This window comes from Podarcis tiliguerta (assembly GCF_965153285.1).
Source record: "Podarcis tiliguerta genome assembly, chromosome: 10".
Lineage (NCBI taxonomy): Eukaryota > Metazoa > Chordata > Lepidosauria > Squamata > Lacertidae > Podarcis > Podarcis tiliguerta.
Window position 1 is genome coordinate 34,466,594 of NC_139543.1, and position 25,934 is coordinate 34,492,527.

A 25,934-nucleotide genomic window follows, 5' to 3' on the forward strand; every position below is an offset into this window, starting at 1 on the left:
ATGGAGAGCTATCCTTAAAAGCTACAGCCACCCTATTTGTAAACTTCCCAGAAAATTCTATCAACATCCCAAGATAAGACAAAGACAAACTTTAGCTAAATGCAGCACTTGTTCTTTAACCCTAGATATAATTAAGTATCAACAAAAGGTCTGGTACTCCAGTGTTGACTATTTCACAGGGAAACAAAAAACACAGGCTTCAAATCAAGTATCAAGTGCTCATTTCTAGAATATATGTTCAGATATATGGCTTTGTTACAAGATGATTAACAAATGTAGACTACTGCAAATTTCAAATTCACCTTTCAACATAATTTTATTATGAGGGAACTGCATTTTTCTTCTTGTCATAAAGAACCCAGTTCTCATCTCATAAAATATGGAATACGTTGCTCAAAGTATCCTGTCGTTAAACAGCTTCTTAGCAACGGTTGCATCGTAAGTCTACTAAACATCAAGGTAAGTTATGCTAAATATTGGGAAAAAATCCTTACTCTGCTATATCAAGATATCCACAGGAAGCAGCCGCATGTAGAGGTATCCAGCCTTCATTATCAGGTTGATTAATATTGGCTCCATTTTCCACCAGAAATTTCACCATATCTACATTATCATCTATGCAAGCCTATAAACAGAAGAAAAAAGTGTTAAGGTGGTTTTAACAATTGGCCAAAAGTCATTCTATGACAATAGATCTAACCGCAAACAGCCCATTCCACAACCAAACAGGCAGCAATAAGCCATTATCCCACATAAAGCACATGTTCACATGATTCGTGCTACACGAATTAGCCCATCATTTTCTTTTATTTATTCTGCATAAATATAAGAATCTCTATTGGCATTTCGAGTTCACTATAGCCACCTGCAACATGTTCCTTCCATTCATGACAAAATGTTCTTCTTATACGTGGTTGTTTGGTATATTTCTTCTCTGCCAGCTCACTGCCAGCCTTAGAAGGATAGAAGAGAATGCAGAGAGCATGTCTCTACTTTGTGATATATACAGAACTGTGAGGTTGTATGTCTTATCTGCCATAAGCTAGCCTAATACTCTTCACTTTTTGACAGTGTGAGGAACAAAACAGACCCTGCAGAGTTTCTAAAACAAAGATGTAGAAGAGAAAACACACATCACAAGATATAGCAAACAGCAAATTATGTCAATTTCCTTAGGGTGCAATTCAGTTTTGAGCTTATACTGTAAAACCATGCATGCTTGGGTACCTAGATACCTTGAGAAACCTCTATGGGAATTAAGATTTCTATTATATGTATAACTAAAATCCAGATTTCAATTGCCTGAGTCACACATGTAAATCACAGTTTGTCTTAAATAATGACTTAGTTGTGACTATGCCCCCCTGCCATGTAGGTCCCCACATGGGTTCCTCCTCAACTCAGCACAGTACCCACACAGCTCTAGTATGGCTTTTTGTGCCATCCAAATGTTCCTAGACAAACCACAAGCAATAAACCAGAAGTAAACCAAGAACAAACCTTGGCTTATTTATGGCTTACCACTCAGCCACAAACTGGATTCAGAAAACATGGGAAACCATACTATGGCATGTTTGAGCCATGTGGGTGCCATGTGCAAGGGGGAAAGCCACACAGGGACCTCCAACAGTAACACAGAGCTATACAACATTAAACGATCAAAATCCAATGCCTTCACTCAAGGCACGTAATCCAAACACTACAATGCCACATGTTTTTGTCCTTTTGGGTCTGAAGGTTTGCTTTTGTAGAAAGCAAAAACTATGTCCAACAATTCTATGTCAGAACTGTTACTCTCTAATCCTAAACATCTTCAGGACTCCAATGAAACCCCTGAGCAAAAGGCCATGACACATCAGAACACAACCTACAGCCTGCAAATTACAGTGGTACCTCGGGTTAAGTACTTAATTTGTTCCGGAGGTCCGTTCTTAACTTGAAACTGTTCTTAACCTGAAGCACCACTTTAGCTAATGGGGCCTCCTACTGCCGCCACGCCGCCAGAGCATGATTTCTGTTCTCATCCTCAAGCAAAGTTCTTAACCCGAGGTACTATTTCTGGGTTAGCGGAGTCTTTAACCTGAAGCATATGTAACCCAAGGTACCACTGTATTAAGGTTAACAGAAACAAGTGGCCAACATCACATGCCTTTTCTTTCTCCACTGGACTAGGTACTCATTTACAGCATGGCTCGCTCAGCGCAAGCATTTTAGGCTGAGAACTATAAAACATATAGAAAAGTAAAGGTAATTTAATGGGCACCATCAACACATGTACACATGAAAACACTCAAAACATCACTGTCTTAAAACACACTCAGTGTAACCCTACACATTTCTACCCAAAAGCGAGCCCTCAAGAATTTATGCAGCAAGAGACCTGTATTGCTTGGTGTTTACGGTCATTTTTCATTCATGTGCACTTCACTGACAATTTCAACATGCTTCAAACTAGCCAGCCCAACATTACTGCAATTTTGCTCAAAAGCTCATAGAAACTGAAAACATGGGGCACTATTTCACAAAAAAATGAGACTATAATAAATGTTCTTTATGAAGGGGGTCATCATCTGCATCCATATAGAGCACTTGGGTGAAAACCATTACATTGTGACTACAGACTAAAAGTGGACTGGTATATGCATGTGGTTCTGAAGGGAAAGAGAAATAATAACTACCAGCTACCATGAAAATCAGTTATGCTATGGGCATGGGTAAAAGTGTAACTAACCCATTAACCAGAGGCCTTGCAAAGTGCAACATGTGGTGATACAGGGTGAGATGGTCCTGACCTACCAACCAGAGGCCTTGGAAAATGTGAGATAATGGTGCAACCTCATGTTATGGACTTGATACTAGGGACAGGGGGCCTGCTATGGGTGGGTTGGTGGTTTCTTGTGATATGGCAGGTTAATAACTAGATATAGAAAGCAAATCCGTGGTTTCAAGAAATATATCAGTTAATGTCTGAATGTAAGATTATGAAGAGGAGTGTTGACTGGATAATCTCGGTTAATGCACTATATAGCTGCTCCTGCTCCAATATTGTTACTCCCAAGTAAAAAAGTATGCATTGGGTTATCCCACTGTATTTTCTCCTGCAGCCTCCTCTCAAGCTCCAAAAGTGAGATGACAAGGCTAGAATTCCCAGTGTCTTGAATATAGGCCATTTTTTACAGAGATCATGGGAGGTAGTGATGAAACAGTGAGTTAGTGCTTATTGGGCATGATGGTGGCAGCTATCTTATTGTAAAAGAAGCTGATGCAAGTGTGACTTCCTGTGGAAACAAGGAAGAAACAGCAAGTTAAAGAAAAGAAGACGCTGCATTTCAGAAAAGACACAGAGGGATATAACTGCTGTCTTAGTTACTAATGGGCAAGAGGTACCCTTGCTTGTGCATCCCTGGGCAGAGATAGTGAGGGTAAGGTAAAAGCAGCAGAGGGCTTCCCTGTGTGGGTATGTTTCGTTACTTGTCATTAAATATCAACAACAACAAAAAAGAAATCAGGCTTTAGGAAGGCTGCAGGAGGCGACCAAAGGTGAACCATCATCAAAAGCTCATCAAAGTCTCCAGGTTGACTCCTCAATACATTACATAACACATATGTATTTGCGCACCAAGTTGTAGGTTGTATTTTTATTCTGGTACTTTAACACAAAGTGGGGACCTGCATCCTTTGCCCCTAAGAGGATTGTTCCTGTTCAAGGCTTCTGCTAACCTGAAAAAAGAGCCTTGCAATGCTATTCAGGGCCTACAGGGTGGGGAGGTTTCAAGACAGGGAAAAAGAAAAAAGACAACTTTTATGGAGGTCTTAGGGTGGGAAAAATAATCAATTTTCTCTTTCCATCTCTCCTAAAACCTTTCCCCAAGTGACTGGTTTAAAGAGCACTTTTTTCTATACAGCAGTTGAAGGAACAAATTTGTGCAGAATGAGAAACAAAAGTGAGGCACATCAGTTGCTCCCTCCTGAAACCTCCCCTAATAGCTCAGAGAGGGTACTTAACCTTCTGGCATGTATTCCTTCTGACCTTTCCCCCACTCCCAAAACTGTAACCTGTTAGCAGCTCAAGCAAGCCAATTCCCTCTCTTCCCCCTTTTCTTTAACTGACACCCCCCTGGAGGCCACTGTGATGCTCAGGCTGTGTTGAGCTGTTTGATTTCAAAGAATCATAGAATTGTAGAGTTGGAAGGGACCACAAGGATCATCAAGTCCAACACCCTGCAATGCAGGAATCTTTTGCCCAATGTGGGGCTCAAAACCACAACCCTGAGATTGAGAGTCTCATGCTGTACTGTCTGACTTTGATTTCTGTATGCCTAGAATGTCCTCCAAGTACGCAAAGATCACTACCTGCTCTGTCAGTTGCCACTTCTTATGCAGACAGGCACAGAACCACCAAGATAAAATATAAATAAATAATTAGAAGTCCTCACACAAAGTGATGCTAGTTTTCAGATCTCTACACTAAGCAGCTATAGACCTTGTTATGAACCTTTACTAAAGTAATATTTCTGCTCTCTGAATATATCCAGCTATCAAATACTACCAAAATTAATTTCCACTACCTTTGTAAAAGCCTACATTTAAAATGTTAGAGTGTTAGCTACTGTACTACCGCAAGAGGCCAAGGAAAGGGTACTAGATAGTTAAAGACAATTGGAATTTTTTCCCTTTGGATGGGTGCCTTCAGTTCACTGCAGAACAAAGTTAGCTGACCATATAAGGCTCTGGGATTCCCATGCAAAAGGCTCAAATATATTAACTATATGTATGCTAAAATCAAACAAGCTTCTAAAATGAGCCTGAAGTGCCTATGTATTAGCAGATCAGGAATATGGCTCTTTCAAAGATAGTAACAGCAAATGTGTCCACTTTAAATAGTACTTGTGGTGGAAAATTTTAGAGTCTTCAGTTAAGGAACAGTAGATAACTTGTGTCCAAAACAACAGGAGAGGTCTGCTTCCAATGATAGCTGTAAAGCTCTATCATGTCTCCTACTTCACTTTTACTAGATACTCTACAGTAGTTTGATTAGATGAAAATCTCTCTCTCTCTCTCTCTCTCTCTCTCTCTCTCTGTGTGTGTGTGTGTGTGTGTGTTGACATCAGTGCAACAGCACTCTCCCACTTGTGCTCCCCAGCAAGGCATAACACCTTCATTACAGGAGCTTGTACACAGTCATGGTTAGAAGCCATTGTAAGCCTTAACCTCTGTTATGTTGGTCTAACCCAGGGGTTGGCAACCTAAGGCCCATGGGCCACAAGCGGCCCACGGGGGTCATTTAACCGGGCCACAAGCTGCCTGCTCGGTGAGTCCCCGCGTGCTGCACTAAACCGGCGCAGTGCAGCATGGGGACTCATTTCCACGGCACTAGAAATCACGTCTGTGCAGATGCCGGAAATTGAGGGCATGATCTGGACCACGGAGGGATCGCTGGAGTGAACCAGCTGAGGTGAGGTAAACCTTGCCGACCCCTTTTAAAGCTAACCAAATTGGTGGCCATTTTGTGGGAGTGCATTCCATAATTTAACTATGTACCGTGGACTTCCTTTTATCTGTCTGGAATCATCCAAAAGACTGCTTCATTGGATAGTCTCCAGTTTTATGAGAATAAGAACCCACTCCATTTCCACACCATGCATAATTTTATGCACCTACTATATACCTTACTTGCTTTTCCTCTATACTTAAAAGTTCATAAATTGGCAAACTTTTCTCATAGGAGTGTTGTTCAAGCTCCACGATCACTTGGGTTGCCTTTTTTCTGAGCCTTTTGTGGCTCTACACTAACCCCTTTTTGAGGTGTGATGACTGGAACTATACACAGTATTCTATGTGTTGTCACACCACATATTTGTGTATCATTATATTGATAGTTTTGCTTTCAACACCTTTCCTATTGAACCATAACACATAATTCGTCTTCATCAAAGCTGCTGCATATTGGGGCAAGATATCTTCATCAAAACATATACCAAGGATGGCCCTATCACGAGGCTGAGTGAGGCAGCTGCCTCAGGCAGCAAATCCTGAGGGGCAGAAAAGGGCTAGAAAGGCATGACTTGTGGTTTGCCCTGAAACCTTGAAGCTAGCTTGCTTCCCTATGAGGCTGCATGAGGCAACCTACCTCGGGTGGCATACTTCACAGGGGGTGGGAGATCCAGACTGGGATTTGGGGGAGCCAACGACGCAGCTGAAAGCCAAAGATGGGGAGAGCAGCAACACCACCTTGCAGAATGCCCTCTTTTCACCAAGACGCTCAGTGAAAAGGGGATGGTCCTACAGAGTGACTGTGTTGCCCCTCCCTCCACAGGGAGCGGGCCTAGATCAGGGGGGACATCTTGCCTCAGGCACCAAAGGGTGTTGGGCCAGCCCTGCTATATACCATGAACCAAAGTTCATTTTTCCAGACAACCACCACTGGTTCAAACCATGCAAATACATACATGAAGCTATAATTTTTATCCCCAATATACATCATTTTGCTTTTCCCCCCTGAAGAAATACTTAACCGCAACACAAACACGTACTTTCAAGCAGATGGATGGATATAGATTGATAGATATGTACCACTGATCTGCTTATTGTATGATGATGCATTAAGCCATGGTAAACCCTAACTCATATTGGATAATAAGCCATATATCCTACAATCAATATAATTCTGCTATATTACCAGAAACTTGTCTTGTCTCCTCAATATCTTAAAGAAATTGTCAACTTAGCCATAACTACAAACTCCTATATTTTATCCTTCCACTATTTGATTTTGGGTGTTAATGGTGAATTTCAGAATTTCACACATAGAATTCTAGCTACCACAAGCATGTAAAAGTTCATTATGTTATTGCCTAACCAACTCTTCCACATAATGCAATGGAAAGAATACTGGATGAAATTTGCAATACAATTTTTTTTAAATCACTGAATTCCATTTGCCATTGTGCTAGTATGGAGACATGCTTCTGAAGCTCCTTACAATCCCTTCTTGTTTTAATATTATTAATTCGATTTCTTATTCACACTTCACCACAATGCCCCAGGGTGGGTTACAGCAATTTAAAATGCATTATTAAAATCAGCAGCACATTTCTCCAATACACAGAACAGCTTTTGACTATATAGCACACAGTGACACACAGTAGATTTAGATGTGTCCATTATACCATGAAATAGAAGTATTTCTGTTAATTACAATGGGTTTGATCCTACATTGACACTCGGTTTACAGAAGGACCCTTTTATCAGCACAATTCTCCTTCCACAACAAAGCAATAATACTGGGCTCAACTCATTTTAAAGTGCCTATGTGAACAGATAGACTTTGGAATGGAACAACAATTTGCTATTCTCATTCCACACAGAAGTCATTAGCAAAATAGACAGACCCAAGGTAACTGTGCCTACTATCCCCACTAACAAGAAAACAAAAAGTAAAGAAAATCTAGTTGTTGGGAATGGGACAATTTAGCTGTGGACTAATAAAAAAAAAATCTGGGGGTGTAATCTCTAAAATAAGCTTTGGGCAGTCTTCTACAAAATGGCATTGTATATCATCAAGCGTTGTACACCTATACCAATAGCCAACATATGTAGAAAGGAATAAGGAAATGGGATATGTGCACCTCAAATTAAGATTTGGGCAAATCATACACCACAAACCCATTTAGAACTTGGGGAGACACCACCCTTTTTCCGCTTCTGCTCCCAACAGATCCTCTTAGTTCTGGGGTCATCATGCATTATTACACAAATGACTAAAAATTCCCAGTATAAATATTATCATGTTTTTGAGGTTCAACAACTTACAAGCTTTCTAAAGGAACTTAATTATATGGTAGGCAATAATCAGTAACGCCAAAACAGTGCATAAACATGTGGGGAATTAAGAGTCTCGAAAAGCAGGACATAACAACTGGTTCCAAAGATTTGTAGTACCCCTATCATAAGAGTTACTTCTGAGAACCAATGCTGCTGTGGTTACAGCAATAATGAGGAAGCTAAGGCCCCCAAGCCTTTTATGCAGTCCTCCAGGTGCAGCAGTCTCACTCTTGCTCTCTTAGCCATCCCTCTGGAAATTGATTCTTTTTGCACAAAAGGGGAGGGGGGAGGTGTGGCTGTTAGGTAAGCCCAAGGCCAAAAAAAGCCTTGCAATGACCAACAGAGTAGGAGAAACTAGGAGAGAAAAGGAGAGTAGATGGAAATACAAAAGTAGAGTGTGCTGAAAAGGAGAAGCATTTGACAAATGATCATTTCCCATCTGCATTAATATGGAAGGGGGAATGGAGAAAGGCCTAAAACAAAGAGATGGAGATGGGGTAACAGAAAGATAAGATGACATGGAGGGGGGAGGGGGCACGGTGGAGTCCAGCAGAGAAAGAAAAAGAGAGAAAACTCATTCACCACCAGTTTGTGCCCTAGCCTCTGCTAGCCTGGAAACCCCCAAAAGATGCTCCTCAGGGGAATATAATCCTCAACTGGGAAAAGGCTCGCAAACCCCTAGGCTAAAGCGTCTTTTGATCTAGAAACTTAGTTCAAATTCTCAGTCAGCATAAAGGTCCCTGGCACATACTACCAGCACTCAGAAAAACTCATCATTACACTAAAATGCCACTGAGAAAAAGACTGGAAGGAATACAAAAATATAATGAAGAAAATTATGTGCTCATAGTATCAAATTGAACACTTTTGGTTTTATCATGTGTCAAATTTAGAATTGTTTCTACCTTTCAGACGCCTTTTTACTGTATGACCACCTGCTATTGAACATTCTCTGTCTGCAGCAATAACTTAAGAGCTCTTTTCAAATGGATCTATTTCTATTATTAGTTTGTCAGAAACAGGAAACAATTTGAAACTACTCTTCATATTTATAAACAAGTACATAAAGCTGGGTAGTTTTGAAGCCCATCTATTTACAAGCTACGAGCTGCTGTTCTGGTTTAGCATAAAAAACAATGCTTATTTGCAACTTGGACTGAGTGTCAATTAATGTTTGTAAGCAATGAAATAGACTCCCACCCTACAATTCAATGAAGAATATGTTTACTACTAGTCTCCAAGGCTGCACTTGAAATTTATGATACAGGAGAGTGATGCCTTAACATCCAAAGATATTTTGAACAGGGGGGAAATGACAAGCGATGAATACACAATCTCTCAAGCAGAAACAGCCTATGTTGATGATAGTATTTTAAGAAAACTGATTTACCCTTAACCAAAACAAACATTTTTGGGTATTCAAGGGCAATGACACAGCTCTGAAATAAAACTTTACTGAGGCTCTCATTAATTCCCATGACAGAATATATGACTTTAAATTCCCCTCAACTATACCACAGCCAAATTATTCTTTAGGACCTTAAAATAGGCATACATTGTTTATGCTGGCATTTGTGCAGAGGCTCCTGAACTTTTAAAGAGATTTTAAAAACAATATATTCAGGAAAAAAGTAGAGAATATCAATTCAGACAATTTAAGCTGTTTAGGTTCACAATTCTTATAGTCCAATATAGGGATTGTCAATCCAGTGTCCATTCATGCAATCCAGTGCCCACTCCTTTTAATTGTCAGGGGCATTTTTTGTTTGTTTGGGAAATGGAAGGTGCTTCCTTCATCCATGTAGGGTCTTTTCTGAATGGGGGATTAGACAGCACAGGCATGAGAGAGACAGAGGGATACATTTGAGCAGAGAGAAGAAGAGACATATGTGTGGCTGTATAGTGTGTGAGATAGAGGATACTTGTGTTTGTGGCCTGCATGCATGCTGCGAGTGGTGCATGAACATGCAAGAGGAAGTGTGGACACCTTTGTACATTTTACATGGTACAGGAAATGCTCCCTGTTATAAGACAGCAAATGATACATTGTGCCACATGGGAGGAGTCCAAAGTGCTCACTGAACCACTGTTATCGGAGGCACAAGTGTCTGCAGTGCCCAAAAGTCTTTTTCCAGTTTCAGCTGGTGCACCAAATAAGAGCTACTAGACAGGGATGTCTAGGCCACAATTATCCATGTGCTGGCAACCTCAAAGCTGGACTACTGTCATGTGATCTATGTGGAACACACTATGTTAACGTAACTTATCTGCTGACAGAGTAGCACTAGGAATCAATTTGTTGCTGGGCCAAGTTTAAAATTCTGTTGACGAATTAAAGCCATGAACAACATGCAACCTAGTTACCCAAGGGAAAACCTATGCCCATACAGACTAGCCCAGCTACTAAAATCTCAGGAGGGACCTTGTCAGATGTCCCACAACTAGAGCAGGCAGGGGGGAGGGCATTTTCTGTGTTAGCACTCAGTTTATGGAACCATGTCCACTTGGAAATAAGGCTGGAGCCTACGTTATAGAGTACTGGTGCCTTCTGAAGACGCATGCATTCATTTAGCCTTTAGGAGTTACTGAAGCTTTGAGAACTGTTCTACCTCCTGAACGTATGGTTGTATTTTAATTTGTATTTACTGTAATGTGTATTTATTGGCTTTAAATTTTGTTTATTAGATTGCCTTTTAAGGTTGTAAATAGTCTTTATGGAAGGCAGCCTACAGATGTTTTTAAAATGTCCAGTACAATTAAATATCTCAACAAAAAATGGCAAGTTGCATTTAATATTCAAAATTAAGAGCATGCTACTTATATGAGAACAATGGTTACTCTATAAAGACAGAAAGTCTTAATTTTGTGTTCAAAAATTAGAAAAATCACATGGCTAAAACATATCAAGATAGCAAGCCAATCGTTAGCAATTGCTCCATTTCTACTTCAGAAGACGGGAGAGTTCTCTCATTCAGAACTCATTATTGTTTTGCTTCCTTTTTAAGGAATGTAAAAAATGCTAACATGCTTTTTATTTGGATTTGCTTTTTATGGCTAAAATGAAGCCAAGTTAAAGGGATAAAGTTTGATCAGATCTGATTTTGAGTTAACAATCCCAAGCTCACTTATGGAAGATATTTGGAGTACTTATACATATGATGGTATTCTTTTTAACAAGTTAAAAGAAACAACCTACAGTGCAAATGCTGTGTCATACTGCCTTCCAAATTGAAACACAAGTAGATCCAGTCTTAAGCATTTAATATACAATAAATGGCAAGGATTCAATGTTCCATTTGTATAACAAAACCATTTCTACAAGAACGCTACAGCATTACTGATTTTTACATAATACAGAAACTCAACTTGTATAAGATTTTGAAGACAAGGAGCTATGGTATAACAATCTCTTTCCCACATTAAGTCCTTAACCCCCCAACTGAACCCTAAAGAGCAATTTAAAACCCCCACATGTTTGGATCCCACACAATACTTGCAAACTTAACTCCATGGGTTTTGCTTGTTTCAAATAGATAACATTATTTGTTTCTGCTCTATGTGGTTGCAAATGACATTATTAACCAACAGTATTTCATAAATTCTAAACAAGGCTTCTGTAATTCTGGTCGTTAGTGATAGAAGAGGCAACTTAGTCCTGATCTATTTAGGGACATTCGTACACTTAAGAAAAAGGAGAACAGGAACAGAGGTTGATATCATACACCACAAAAATTAGGCAACTATTTCCGGTTACATTTTAACTGCTAACTGAATCACTGTACTGGTTAGTCAACTATCTGCAAAGAACAAAACAAAAACAAAAATGGAGCAACCTTTTTAGCTAGGCAGCACCAATAGTTCAAATGTTAAGGATTAGCATTTATAGATATACTAGATGCAGCTGAAAAGTAAACAGCCAAGCAGACAAAAGTCTAGTACATTGAGAAAATTATTTCTTAAAAATGCAAATACCCATTTCAAAATGTATCAAGACAATATTGCATTAAATCCTATTTTCCGTCAAACTTTAAATAGTCCAACTCCAAGCTTCTGGCTAGACAATCTAAAAGGGGAACTACATACAAGTGTGCTGATGGAAGCATCTTTTACTCAAGAAAATATAAACTCTTAACGTCTTACCATTTCACATGGTTTGAACTCAAGACAGTTAATGGACCTCTTGAAGCAGTTAATAATGTAATCTTCATTTAAACATAGTTCAGAGTTTATGAAACGTAAGATAAAAGATATAAATACAACACTTTTCAACCCTGATTTTAATCAAAGAGGAGTATGCACACTTCCGTAAAAAAATGACCAGAGCAATTCTGTGCGCATCAACTCAAATAAGCCTCATTGAATTTAGTGGAACTTATTCACAGGGTAAGTGTGTCTAAACTTGCAGCCTTAGTACTATCAGCTGGTCATGAAATATACACAAGTAAATACTGGGAACAAAGAAGGAGAAAATTGGATTTCCATGATGGAGGCCAGTAGCCCCAACTGGTATTTTCAATTATAGGGGGACAGTTAATGTGACCTAAATCTATATATATAATATTCAAAGGAGAGGTTATTTGTTGTAACTTGCATGCTAAGATCACAGTGTTCTTTTGTAAAATGAAATATTCTAAGAGTTTGACTCAACTGTTTGATTTATATTTTCAGATGAATCTGGGCAGTCACAGAATTCTGAAAATATTAAACAATTATTTATTATCTAGTCTAAATAGCAATATGAACATGTGTGTTCACTATCAATTCCCACTGCAACACACCAGATGAATTTCCGGATAGGATGTACCTGTACTAGACACACCAATAATTGCCAAAAAAAACCAAAAAACCCCAAAAGGCACCAATTCCTTCAAGGAGTAATGTTATTTCAAAATTGTGTTTAAAGTTGTCAGTTGATCAGGTGTGAAGAACCTTTAGCCCTCTACCTGTTTTCTCGACTCCAACTTGCATCAGTTCCAGCAAGCACGGCCAACGATTATGAGAGTTGTAGTTCAGCAACATCTAGCACCTAAAGTTCTCCACAGCTGGCATAAATCTACTGATAGTGGTGTTACAGCCAGCAGCAGTAGTCAAAACAGGGTGCTCAATGGGAGTTATGTGGGCAGCTTTCAATCCACTGGAATTAAGCCCCCTCATTACTCCAATATATCCAAGAATCAGTCTCAAACCAGTTTGAAGCTGGGACATGTTTTCCCCTCCATTGACTAAAACCAATGGGTCAGTGGTTAGGGCATTTTTTTGAATCTTTAAATACAAAATTTATCCATTAAACAATCCCTATATTCACACTCCCAGAGTGGTGTAGCATTCAGCAAACATACAGAATACAAGATTTTGTTTCCTCCAGTTTGAGAGATCTGGGGTGCAGTTCCTGGAGAAACACTAGTTCCTTTTTTGAAAATCTCACCTCCGTGCCTAGACACTAAATCCTTCCACTCTCATAACAAAATGCCATTCAATATATGTGTCATCTAGTCATCCTGAGACACTAACTCCCTGATCTGTTCCATTCCGCCAGCCCAGGAACAAAAACTCTTCAAAACCACTAACAAACAAAATAATTAAGAACTCCTCCCTTCCATTCCACACCAGGAAAGGTTTCAGGTCAGGAAATCCATGCGAATGGACATAGGTACTTTTGCTGTAGCAAACTGTAAAAGGCAGTAATACCTCATTACTACTCCCCACACCCAGCAAGCAAAAAGGTTTGTTAACTGACCTTGTGACACACTTATTTATGTTAAAGTATCTGTCTTATCTATCTTAACTGAAAATGGCATAAAATCACTATGCTAATTATTCTTTCTGAGCACCAGAATTTGTGTTCTCATCATCTTAGTGTGGCCTCATAACTTCTTTTGCTATCCTTAGACTGAACTTTCCTGCACCTGACTTTGATCCTTGCATACTGGGTCTTTGAGGAAACACAACTTTTTAGCCTAGAAGTCTGTGAGTCAGCGATCTAGGTTCTCTTCTTCCCCACTGTCATCTTCATCCACCCATCCAACCCACCTGGGTTTGAGATGAGCAACAGTACTTATTCTTCATTCACCCTCCTTATGGGTCATTATGGTATATGGAGTGGGACGTTCTGGTATACAGAATGCTATCATAAATGATGAGCTTGAATGGATAATCTCATGATTCCTACCTTTCTGAGTTACTATGCATACTATGTGAAGTGTCTTCATTGCTGGAGCATGTCACTGCTTGAATCATGGTATACACACACACACACACACACACACACACACACACAAAATTGCCTGCAACTTTACATCATCTACTGTTCTCACCTTTTGAAGTATGTCTGCTTTGAGGAAGTAGCTAGCAAATTGAGCAATTACATTCCAAATCCTCTCCCTTGGCACCAGCTTCAGCTACAGTCTTCTCTACATCTTGGGTAGTTAAATTTAAGTTGGAGTTCAAAAAAGGTATGGCGTTAGTCTGAATTTTCTAATGAATCTTGGACCCCATCATATGAATAGCTTGGCAGAAGCAATCTTTCAGTCAGAGTCAGAAGTTATATTGCAACTGCAAAAAGGGTCTTAATGGCCACCTTGTGTTTAGGCCCAAATTCATTGGCTGTGGTTGTAAATGTTAGCAAGCATACATTCCTGCTTTTTGATATTTTGGGACTGTGGACCACCCCACAGCAGATTTTTGTAAAATTGGAAAAGGATACTGGTCATTATTTCTAACTCTTCCTTAATGAGATCATGCTTTAGAACCCATTGTAGGCCTACTTTTTTATGTCCAAGTCCTAGGCCCAGCATGCCATGCGGACTTCGAAACATATTTTCAAGTCTCTTTTTGTACTCTGGGATACCTGACTCAAGCTCAGTGGGGTGCTCCATTTGAGGAAGGTTTTCATTTGCATGGATACAAATTTTCTGGTACTCTATGAAGAGTTTTAGGCAGTGTTAGAAACAGAGATATGAAAGCTAGGAGCTAAGTGGCACCTTAATCCGAGGTTATGGACACAACAACATAATACCTAGGTGCTCTTTTTTATAACAAGAATATAAAGCTGAAAATGAATGAACTGCAGTTAAAATATTATGTTAATTTTTCACATGGTCTAGTCCTTTCCCTGCTTACCCCCCTAATATTCTTAAGTGGGTCTCTTCTCCAGTATTCAGACAGTAGCTGGAAGTGGTAAGGCAGAAAAAAGTCCATCTTTCCTGTGCCCAGAGCTCAGAAACTGCTCATGCTAATGAACCTCTCTGTCGCAAAATGCGCCTAGAAAAATAGGAGTTTCGAACACTGGTTTTAGGTTAGCTCAGTCTTGTCCAGATGATGTCACCAGCTCCTCAGGATGTATGGCTTACTCCACCTCAGACTGAAGGAGAGGGATACACACACACGCTAAACAAATTTAGGATTGTTCTGTTAGTATTTCAAATCGTTGTTACAGTAGCTAAGTCATTACAGCAACAGAATTAGTCACATGACATGTTATAATTTTTATGTAAGTAAACTGCAAACAGTGCACAGTTCTAAGATATATAGACAGTAATAATTACAGAAAAGAAACCAGTGTTAGTGAACTTATACTGTATTGAAGGTTTGATAATGAAAAAGTATAAGCTGGCTCATGCCTTGCTACTCTTCTCTTCCATGTTCTTGTACAGGCTGATGTTGCAAGCTATTTGAATCCTACTATCTGCTATTTGTTCAGAACATACTAAAATGCCTTTTTCTACCGATCAAGATGTAGCAATCAGGTTTCCATTTAACAGTTACAGAACCTTTTGAAAACCCAATTCAAGTTTATTCTATTAAAATAAGTCTCACAGAAGTACAACACTACCAGCATTTTCACCAATGCATACCTAATCTATGTATCACAAGGCAGTGAATCTGGCAAACTACTTAACCAGAAGCAATATTATATGCCCTGGCCCCCAGGTGAGCAACTCTAACTGCAAGTGTGTAATTAGAATAACCTACAAGCATTAATACAGCCAACAACTGCTAGGGTAAGCATATACAGTACAGGAAAACAAAACAAAACCTTATCTTATTTTGCTCGCTACTCTTAAGTTTCTTTGTACTTATAAATGTATTTAGGTGCAATCCCACAATAATTTTCTGGAAAACTATGTCCCATTGAACTTACTAGGGCTTACTTATGAGTAGACATGTATAAGACTGCACTGTCAGATCTCTGTATACTGGTGCTACACTGCAAATGCTCACTCTGTGGGACAGAGTACTACATCATAGACTTAAACATCACACTAGTGGCGCAATGAACCTCTATCAATGCATTTTGTTCTACTGAAAAATGACAGCTTATCTAGTCTATGCCTTATCTTCCTTCTTTCATACAGGGTGACATTGAACTTTTTGGCATATACAATAATTCCTAGATGAATTCTCAGACTTTAAGAAACTATATTTGCTGGCAATGCTCAGAAGAACTATATTTATATGATCAAGTTATTGTGAAATAAGCACATTCTTGATATTCATGGATAACATTTTGTTATAAATATGAACCAGTCATATTGCTTTATTGTTCTAACAATACACTAACAGACTATAAGAAGGTGACAGCTGAGGAAAGCCTCCATTCTATGCCACATTTTCCACTGACTGTCATTTCAGGAATGTATCCAGCAATACATGAGAATCTGGAATGTCTCCGCCCACCAGATAGCATCAGACCTTGCACTGCTTACTAGGAGCCCTACTGTTTTGCAGCTCTACTGGAGTTTGCCTTTTTATAGTTAAGAAAGATAAAAAAACTCAGATAAACAGAGCTATGCTAATAAGGATTTCATGCATTTGCATGGAATGATGTGGCAGTTTATGTACACAATGCAAATGAAGTTGTGACCCTTTAAGTTAGTGCTATCTGCCTGTAACTCTGCATTTCCTAATATCCTTCCACAGTTTTGTATGTTGAACTATGTACTCAATAGATAAACGTATTCAAACAGGAAAACTAAATTGTCTCTAAACAGTAATAAAGCAGGAATGAATCCATATCACTTAACAGTCTACCTTCAATGAAAAATAGTCATTTTCATTCAAAAGATGCTCCTAACTTCTTGATTCTCTCTCTGGTGTACTTTTCTCTTATTACTATAGTGAGATTTAGTCCGCAATACTAAACAAAAGTGATGAAAACTTTGCCTATAAACTATCCCTAACCAAAGGACAGAGGTAAAGGGATTTATTTTATTTTTTTGTAAACCACATCTGAAACAATTTAGGGCTAGTTTACATACATGCAGAGAAAAATGTGTCCCTTATAACCATACAAGCTGTCTATTACAATGACAGACAAGCAGCAGATTATCTTGTGTATGTGCAAAAAGATACGTGCAGTCTTCACACTAGTATATACAGCTATACCATTTTTCCTTATCAAGGGCGTAGGCCAAGTGCACTGTTAGAAACTAATCGCCCAATAACACCTTAAACCTAGGTTGTGGATGCCACAACAGTATGTCTAAGCACCATTTCTTCCCCAATGGAATTTATTGTTGTTATGTCATTTCTATACCTCTTTATATTTTAAAGAAAAAAATCTCAAAGTGGTTTACAACACATTAAACCATCAAATAAAATACAGAATAAAACAAATTTAAGCTTCAAGGGAAATATTTCAGATATTTTTCTAAGTGACATTTTGCTTTCCCCATATTTACCTACTTAATTTAGATACCCGTCCCACAGCAGTACTCTAGGAAGCCAGTGTTGTGTAATGGTTAGAGCAGAGCCGTAGCTATTGGGGGGGGCAACTTATGTGTGTAAGAAAGTGTGCACGGGTGTGTGTGCCAAACTGGGTCTTTGACTAGTTTCAGCCCTGGGTTAGTGTGGCAGACTAGGACCTGGGAGATCAGAGTTCAAATACCCACTTAGTCATGAATCTCACTGGGTGACCTTGGGCCAGTCACAGTCTCTTAACCTACCTCACAGGGTCATTGTAGGGATTAACTGAGAAGGGAGGTGAGCCATGCACTCCTTGGACAAAAAGGTGGGATATAAATATAATAAACAGGGGTCAGCAAACTTTTTCAGCAGGGGGCTGGTCCACTGTCCCTCAGACCTTGTGGGGGCTGCACCATATATTTCTTGGGGGGGGGGTGAATGAAAGAATTCCTATGCCCCACAAATAACCCAGAGATGCATTTTGAATAAAAGCACACATTACACTCATGTAAAAACACACTGATTCCCGGACTGTCTGTGGGCTGGATTTAGAAGGTGATTGGGCCAGATCCTTAGTTTGTCTACCCATGACAATAAATAAGCAATTCTGCTTACCTGCTTAAGAAAGATCGAAGGGCCAGCCAGATGGAGATTTCAGTCACCAACGTGGCAGCCAGAGATCTCCACATGGTGACAACTGAACCTGCACCAGTTGCAAAATATGCCTGGCATCTGGCTAATTTCTAACACTGGCCAGTTGAACCTTACTTCTGTTACCAAACCAACACATATCACCAGAATACAATTTACCACTCTAACGTATTGTCTTTCCTCTAGAAATGTCCATTTCAAAAGCACTAACAGTAAACAAGCAGCGAAATGCCGTGAAATATCTGTCAAAAACTTCAGCTATGAGAATATAAATGTAACTTTTTCTCCTGAACACATAACTCCATCTTCAGCATAAAGTAGTTTTGGAGATGTATACTACCCATTCTCATGTTAAGCTATGTTAAGGCATGTTGCAAATTCCAGATTCCCACTTCAGGAAGATGTTCCCCTAGAGCATTTGATACTCTACAAAGGAACTGAGATGCACTAAATCAGATATACATTTTGTGGCTCTCCTCACACAATCCTGCAACATGCATGCATCCATGAATGCACACACACAATATGAAAAGTCAATAGCAGAAAGAATGATACCAGCCACAAATACATATTAAACCAGGATTTTATTAAATCAGAATAGGCATACCTTTCCTGCTTTTCTTATTCCTTCACGCAAACCAGGAAGTTGCAATGAACCATAGATTTTCACTGCACATGAACCAGGAATTATGATTAAAAACTTCCAAATAAGCAAGCATCACAAGTTAAACTTAAAGCATCTCATATTCTGACTTAAAAATTATGTGAACACAGCCACTGGGTGTGACTTCACAAGAGGCTTGGAGAAAGACCTAGATTTCAACAAACATCCTGTAAGTTACCATTTATACCAAAGAGCCAGTCCCAGCAATGTGGTAATGAGGTTTAGGTTTCTCTAATGTGAAAACATCAAGCCAGAATTTTAAGTAGCCCTAAAATCAAATAGGTATAATTGACACAAATAATAGAGTACACCTGCAACTTTACAACGCAATCACACCTTGCTCACTTTACAACGCAATCACACCTTGTGGAGGGAGGGTGCAGAAAGAAAGAAAGAAAGAAAGAAAGAAAGAAAGAAAGAAAGAAAGAAAGAAAGCCGCCATTCCCCATTTATTTGTTTTTCCCCCACCCACGCACCCAGCAGGTTTTCCTTGCTTATCAGACTCCGGGGAGGCTGTGGGAGCGAGCTCCCAGGGCACTCCAGCAACCTCCCCAGATCCAGGTAAGCAGCGCTCAGCCTTGCAGGGAGAAGCAGTTCCAGGAGTTCCAGACTTTGTGCATTCTGCCTTTGTGCATGGGATCCCAGGAACCAAGCCCTTGTGTAAGTGGTGAGCCAAACGTACTTTAAAAAGTACCTTTATATTCCTCTGATTCAAATGGGAGCATTCTTGAATATCTTTCTTGAGTCACTATCACTTGAAAGTGCTAAACATTTGGTTGGATTCTGCCCTTTTTTTAACCAAAGCACAAATAAATTGGAATGTAAGGTGTACTGCAATATAGAAATATAAATTTTACTTCTAAGTATTTTATATAAGTAAATACAAAATATCTGGGTTAAATTCTTGAGTTTAAATATTAATAATGTTTAAAAACAATGAAAATAAATGCACATTCCCAAAGGTGGGCTATCCACGCTATGCCTCCATTCAGTTTAGAATTACAGTTAAGTTTTAAGACTACACCGAACAGGAAAGCTCTATACTCTATACTCACATGCAGTCAACCTCAACACACCCAACAGTAATTTCTCTCCCCCCCCCTTCTATAGGAACCAAAATTCACATAAACCATTCAAACATCACAAAAATACATATTGGGGAAAGAGCTCTCTGCACAACTTGCATTTTTAAGACAATAGGGATAAGCATTTTTGGTTGGCCTTGCTGACCAAGCCAAAAATTTCAGTCACTCACTCAGCAAGGATTAGGAAGGCAGGGAGTTAACTTGGACACTGCTGCTTGAAGATACCTCAAGCACCCAAGGAAGACCCCTCCTACCAGTCTTTGTCACTCCTAAGGTCAGCAAAGGGGGATACTGGCTTGGTCCAATCCCAAGTATGGGGGCTGAGGACAAGGATCCTCACCCACCACTGCAGTGTCAAAGTTGGAAGGCTGATTGGTAATCACTCTCACCAGAGGGCAGCACTACACTCACCAGGAAAAAATACTAAAACCTGAAGATAAACAACATTAAAAGAAGCCTCCAGTCCCTATAAATATTTTGGTGACTTGGATTAAACTTGCTTTAACTAAGGGAATTAGAACTTTTTCAAAGTTAATGCAGACTCTTTCTTCAATGGTTCATGCTGCGCTACCACTACAATGTCAAAAAATGGCAAACTGTACAGGTGTCAGAAGTTTAAGAGCAATGATTAAGGTTTCTAATTTGGCAACATCTATTCTTATATTGATAGATTCATGAGTGTCAAAATCATAAAAACAGACAACATCTGCCACTAGCAGAAATGGCTATACAGTACACTGACAGAACAGGCAGAACAAGGAATCTGGTCTTCACCAGTCACGTGATTATCTCCAAGTTGTCTTTTTACATGCATCTGGTCGACACAGCAGACTTACATAGTACCCAAGCTTATGGTGAGAAACATATATATTCATATATATATATTCTTCCCATTTCATGAAAAATTACTGGTTGGTTACTCTAACTACCTTTCTGTGATACACTATTAATAATTTCTTCCTAGCATCACAATTTCTGTATGTTTTAGACCAAAGGTATCACAATGAACAAGTTCATTCTCTTGAACCAATACAGCAACAACTAACTAAACTAACAACAACAACCAATACAGCAACAACTAACTAAACTAACTAAAGCAACAGAACAAGAACTCAATGTTTGTATTGTTGGCATAAAATATTGCAAACACACACTAGCATACTCTGTAGCTTATCTATGCAACCTTAGCCGAGTTATGTGCCCTGTAGTTAAAAGCTTCTTAGACTTGATACTTAATAACATTTAGCATCAAGGGTTACTATCTCCAGTTGATTTACTTGTGCAACAAAAGATCTGTTGAACCCCTAGCAAGAGAGCATACATATATAATTATGTCCATTGCTTCAAATTATACCACCCAAAAGCAAAATCATTTAGCTTACTTGATAATGAACTCTGGTCAACTGAATTAGTATCACTGCACTACGAAATAACTTCTTTCAAAATCCTAAGGAAAAAATAGGGGGGGGGGGAATCAATATACAACTGTATCACTCAGTTTTAGTTATTGTATTGTTTTAATTTCTATACTATCTTCCTAGCCCTAGCTGCTCAAGTCAACTCACAATAAAACCAAGCTAACTGATGACTGATAAACCACTGGTTTTTGAAAATACTGACAACTGAACTTTTTAGAAAGGTAAAGCTGACAAATGGAAAGAAGTGGGTTTAAGGCTCAGCCTACCACTGTTAACATACTCAATGCCCCAAACAGAGCTCAATTCACTGGTTTTAGTGGAAGACATTTAAGTCAATGCTCACTTCTCCTATTGAAACCAATGGGATTTAAAGACATTTCGCTTTACTGAAACATACCCAAAGTTCCAGCCAAAGACTTCAAAACACTTTTCCAAGTCCATCCTGAATCTGTTTCAGGTTCTATTGACTTAGTGTTAAACTAAGCCTTGTAATTTGTCATCTTGCTAATTAAAACCCTCTACATTATTATTTTAAATTTACTTCTCGATTATGAAGTACTATACAGGAATTAGTGCAAACAGAACTGTTCATTATCCTGTCAATGAACACACTAGTCACATGATTTTTACAAAACACCTTTGTGTGTTGCTTGCAGCATGTGTGAAGAGGGTAGTTCAAAGAAGAAAATTATCCATTGGGATTCTCTCAAGCTGTGTTAGAACAAAGCTAGCATGCCTATCTTACCATGCTGATCCATGTTTTTGTAGCTTCTAACCTAGTCTAATACAGTACACTTTAAATGGGGCTGCTTCATCTGATGCAAAAGTGGCTGTTTGCTTTCTAACAGGTGTTGCAAGGCACACCCACAAACAACTTGTGCTGTGCAAAAGCTGCCTTTGTGCTTCTGGTGCAATTCAAGGTGCTCATTTTAAGAATTAATGTCACACCATGGGACACACATAGCTAAGGGACCAGCCCTGCTCTGTATGCATTATCTAAGCCAAATAAATTTAGTGTTAGCAAGGGGAGGAGAGGGCCTTTTCTGCTGAAGCCCCATTGTTCTTGAATGCTTTGTCCATTCAGGGAAAGAAATGATCTTCTTCAGTGTTCGCTTGATTGTTTTTGGCATGTTCAGTGATTATTTTATTTGTTGTTCCAATTCACTGGCTAGCATTTCTAACTTAAATGTACTTTTATTTTTGTGACCTGCATTGAGCTATTTGGAAATGCAATGTTGTATCTAACTAAAGCAATGTGCACAAAGTCACAGCCAGAAGCACTAGCCAACAACGCATTTTAGCATGCATCAAAACAGCTTTTAAGAGGAAAATTAAGTTCATACGCCATAAATGCAGTTCATATGAATAAAGTGGTATCTCGGGTTAAGTACTTAATTCCTTCCAGAGGTCTGTTCTTAACCTGAAACTGTTCTTAACCTGAAGCACCACTTTAGCTAATGCGGCTTCCCGCTGCCACAGCACTGCCAGAGCGCAATTTCTGTTCTCATCCTGAAGCAAAGTTCTTAAGAAGTATTAGACTAGGTTAGAAGCTACAAAAACATGGATCAGCATGGTAAGATAGGCATGCTAGCTTTGTTCTAACACAGCTTGAGAGTAACAAGGTACTATTTCTGGGTTAGTGGAGTCTGTAACCTGAAGCATATGTAACCTGAAGCGTATCTAACCCGAGGTACCACTGTATGTATTTTGAATCTATATGAAGATGAGCTTTAGAAGGCAACAGGTTTTGGAGGTCATTAATATTTATTTACCTACGAAAATAGACAGCAAGTAAAATGTACCTTTCTTACACAGGAAGATACAAGTTTTGGAAAGAGATGAAGTTGTATTCTAGTTCATCTCAGAAAGAGATGAGCTACTGCTCTGTTCCAGTTATGTTTGATTTGACATCAAAAGACCAGTAAGTATATGGAAAATGGCTTCTGCAGAAGAATTTCCTACCTAGGAAGTCACCTAAATTCAAAAATTTTAATAACTGCTATCAACTGACAACAATGTTGAACCATCTTTCACTCTCATTTTGCATCAGAGAAGAATAACACTGAACTGCTTCTTTCTTTTCGCACAAATATACACAACTTATTCATCTCTTTAAACCAAAATCATGTTACCACTACAGAAGACTGAAGAATAAACAAAGTAGTGATCCATAATAGGTAAGTCTTTCCACATTAAACCAGCGTGGCTGGCCCTTACTTAAAAACACTAAATCACATAGCTGCATTTAAAATTGTTTTGAATGCTGACACAGAGAAGTAAAATTGCTTTTATTGCAACTCTACAATTCTATGATTCTATGCACCATATCATGTTGTTGAGCATGTGCATTCCGAACTCAATCTTGACAAATGATGTCTATGCACCAACAGAAACTGATCCAGCCACCATATATATTTTGCCCAGCAATGGCAGCAGCAAGTTTCAGTTTCCATTAACAGTACACACGGTCCTAACAGCAGCTGAGTGACATTTCCTTAGTATGAATAAGTTTTAAGTTTAAGAGCATATTACGGGCTCTAAGTAGTCAATGAAATTCCAGATTTAAAAACCTATTTGGGGGATACAGTTTGACAGATGCAGTATATCTTGGAAAGTTAACAATATTTTCAGTCACATTATATTATGCACAAAGTTACTGAACTCTGGTTTTCCGTGGCTTACATGTTGACTCAGAAGTAAGTTCCACTGTGTTTAATGGGGCTTGCAGCCAGATAAGCATGCTCAATGATTCCTGTGTGAGATTCTTATGGCCCACTACACCTAAAAAAAATACACCCAGTAGAGACAGTAGCAATTCCTTCCACACACCAAGTTCTTTCACACATCAAGTTCTTTATTCTTTGCCAGTCCCAATATGGAACTTCTTCAGAGATTCCCTCACCACATACATGAGCCTATGGCCAAAGTTTTATGCATACTTTGAAAATTCCGCTAGGATTTGCTCCCAAACATATGTAGTCAAGCACACCATTAAAGCATTGATTTTTCTTTTCAACTACCTACATGTTCACAAAGCTTCCAAGATGCCTACTGATATTATAGCCTAACCAATTTTATGATATTAAGCTAAATGACATTAGTCTAAGGGGACAGAAGAGGAAGTTTAACACAGACAAAGCCCACATTGTTAAATTATGCTACCAAGAATGTGCAGTAATTGCTAGCCAATGAGGTACCGTTACCTATAATCTTGTGATGATCATTACTTCATTAGTACTGCAGTATCAACTTTTTAGTATTGTGACAAGTAGTTCTATAAAGTTTGGATTTTCTAGAACTTGTAAAGAGATTAACATCTAACCCAATAAAATGCAGCCTCATCAATAAAGCCATTTCTTTAGGATGAAGAATCACAATGAAGTCAAGTCTTTAGAGTCTTGTCATTTTTCATCCTAACAGGTTTTAGTTATTCTTTGGTTTCTTCTCTCTGTAATTTATTCTGTAAATAGTACACATATGAATTCTCTGAACCGATTGCAACCTGTCAACAGAAGAATGGCAGGTTTTATTCAGGAGACACAACTGATTATACACCTTGCACAATAAAAAAAGCAAGATATGCACAGCATGTAAGCCATCCTCAGCTCTCTTGAAGCAACACAACAGAGAAGCTTTCCTCATATTCATCTCATCATCATAAATTTTTAATACATACTAAATTGAAATGTGTATTAGTAAAAGAGAGATTAGTAAAAGAGTCCACACACTTAACCAGCCAATATACTGCAAAGAGAATTTCTACCTGATTCAACAGGAGATACTAATTACCATATCTCTATGATGCTACCAAGCCAACTGGAGTTGAAAACCAAAATCAAACTGTCAAAATGATTATACTTGCTTTTCTGATATTCACTGACCCTAACGTTGTTATTGCTTTTGGCCTGCTAATAGAACCTTAACGTATTCAAGCAAACCCACATTATCTCTGGATTGCCACAGTCTTTCCTTATTTGGCTAACATTATGAGATTCCAATCAGACTCCTATAAAACTTTAACATGCACAAAGCATCCATTTTGAGAAAACCTCACAAGTGGTATTCCTTCCATTTTCACTAAAACGTTAAGTTTCAAGGAGTTGGCCAAACAAAAACAAGGTAAAATCGCTATAACTATTTTACAACGACTGGGGGGGGGGGCAAAAACACGCATACCAAACACGAATTCGAGTTTGCCTTTCACACCGCAGAACAAGTACCGTTCAAGACCTGTAACACAAGTTTTGTTTTGTTTTTAGAGAGAGAGCATGCGAACTATTTAGGATTATTCGGGAGGAGAGCGAGCTTGAGCAGCGAGTCTAATCTTTTGGAAGGGAGACGACAGCGTTCACACCGGGGGCAGGAAACGGCAGCCGTTCAAACTGCGGGACAGGCAGCCGCTTCCATCACTGCCAGAGGTTGCCCCCTTTTCTCGAAGGTAAGGAAGGGAGCTTATTCTCTCAATTCCTGGCCATATACTGGGGACGAATGGGGGAGCCCTCGAGCCTCCCTCCCGGTAGTCGGCGTCCCCTTCCCCCCTCGGAGGAGTCTCCCCACCCCACGCCTCACCTCAACCCTGCCAAGTGCAAGAGAGGAAGGAAGAGGAGC

At 39.1% G+C, this 25,934-nt stretch overlaps 1 protein-coding gene and 1 long non-coding RNA gene across 9 annotated transcripts in view; one reads left to right on the forward strand and one right to left on the reverse strand.

Annotated features, from left to right (window-relative positions):
- Positions 1-25,934, reverse strand: part of PPP1R12A (protein phosphatase 1 regulatory subunit 12A) — a 90,261-nt gene that overhangs the window by 63,397 nt on the left and 930 nt on the right. For all 7 annotated transcript variants that reach the window (XM_083400947.1, XM_083400949.1, XM_083400950.1 and 4 more), the window contains exon 2: positions 495-625. In XM_083400947.1, the coding sequence (XP_083257073.1) occupies positions 495-625 (131 nt within the window). The remainder of the gene's footprint in view (positions 1-494; positions 626-25,934) is intronic.
- LOC310658714 overlaps positions 23,909-25,934 on the forward strand; it is a 35,888-nt gene continuing 33,862 nt past the window's right edge. For both annotated transcript variants that reach the window (XR_014502444.1, XR_014502445.1), the window contains exons 1-2: positions 23,909-25,445; positions 25,586-25,764. This is a non-coding gene — a long non-coding RNA (uncharacterized lncRNA). The remainder of the gene's footprint in view (positions 25,446-25,585; positions 25,765-25,934) is intronic.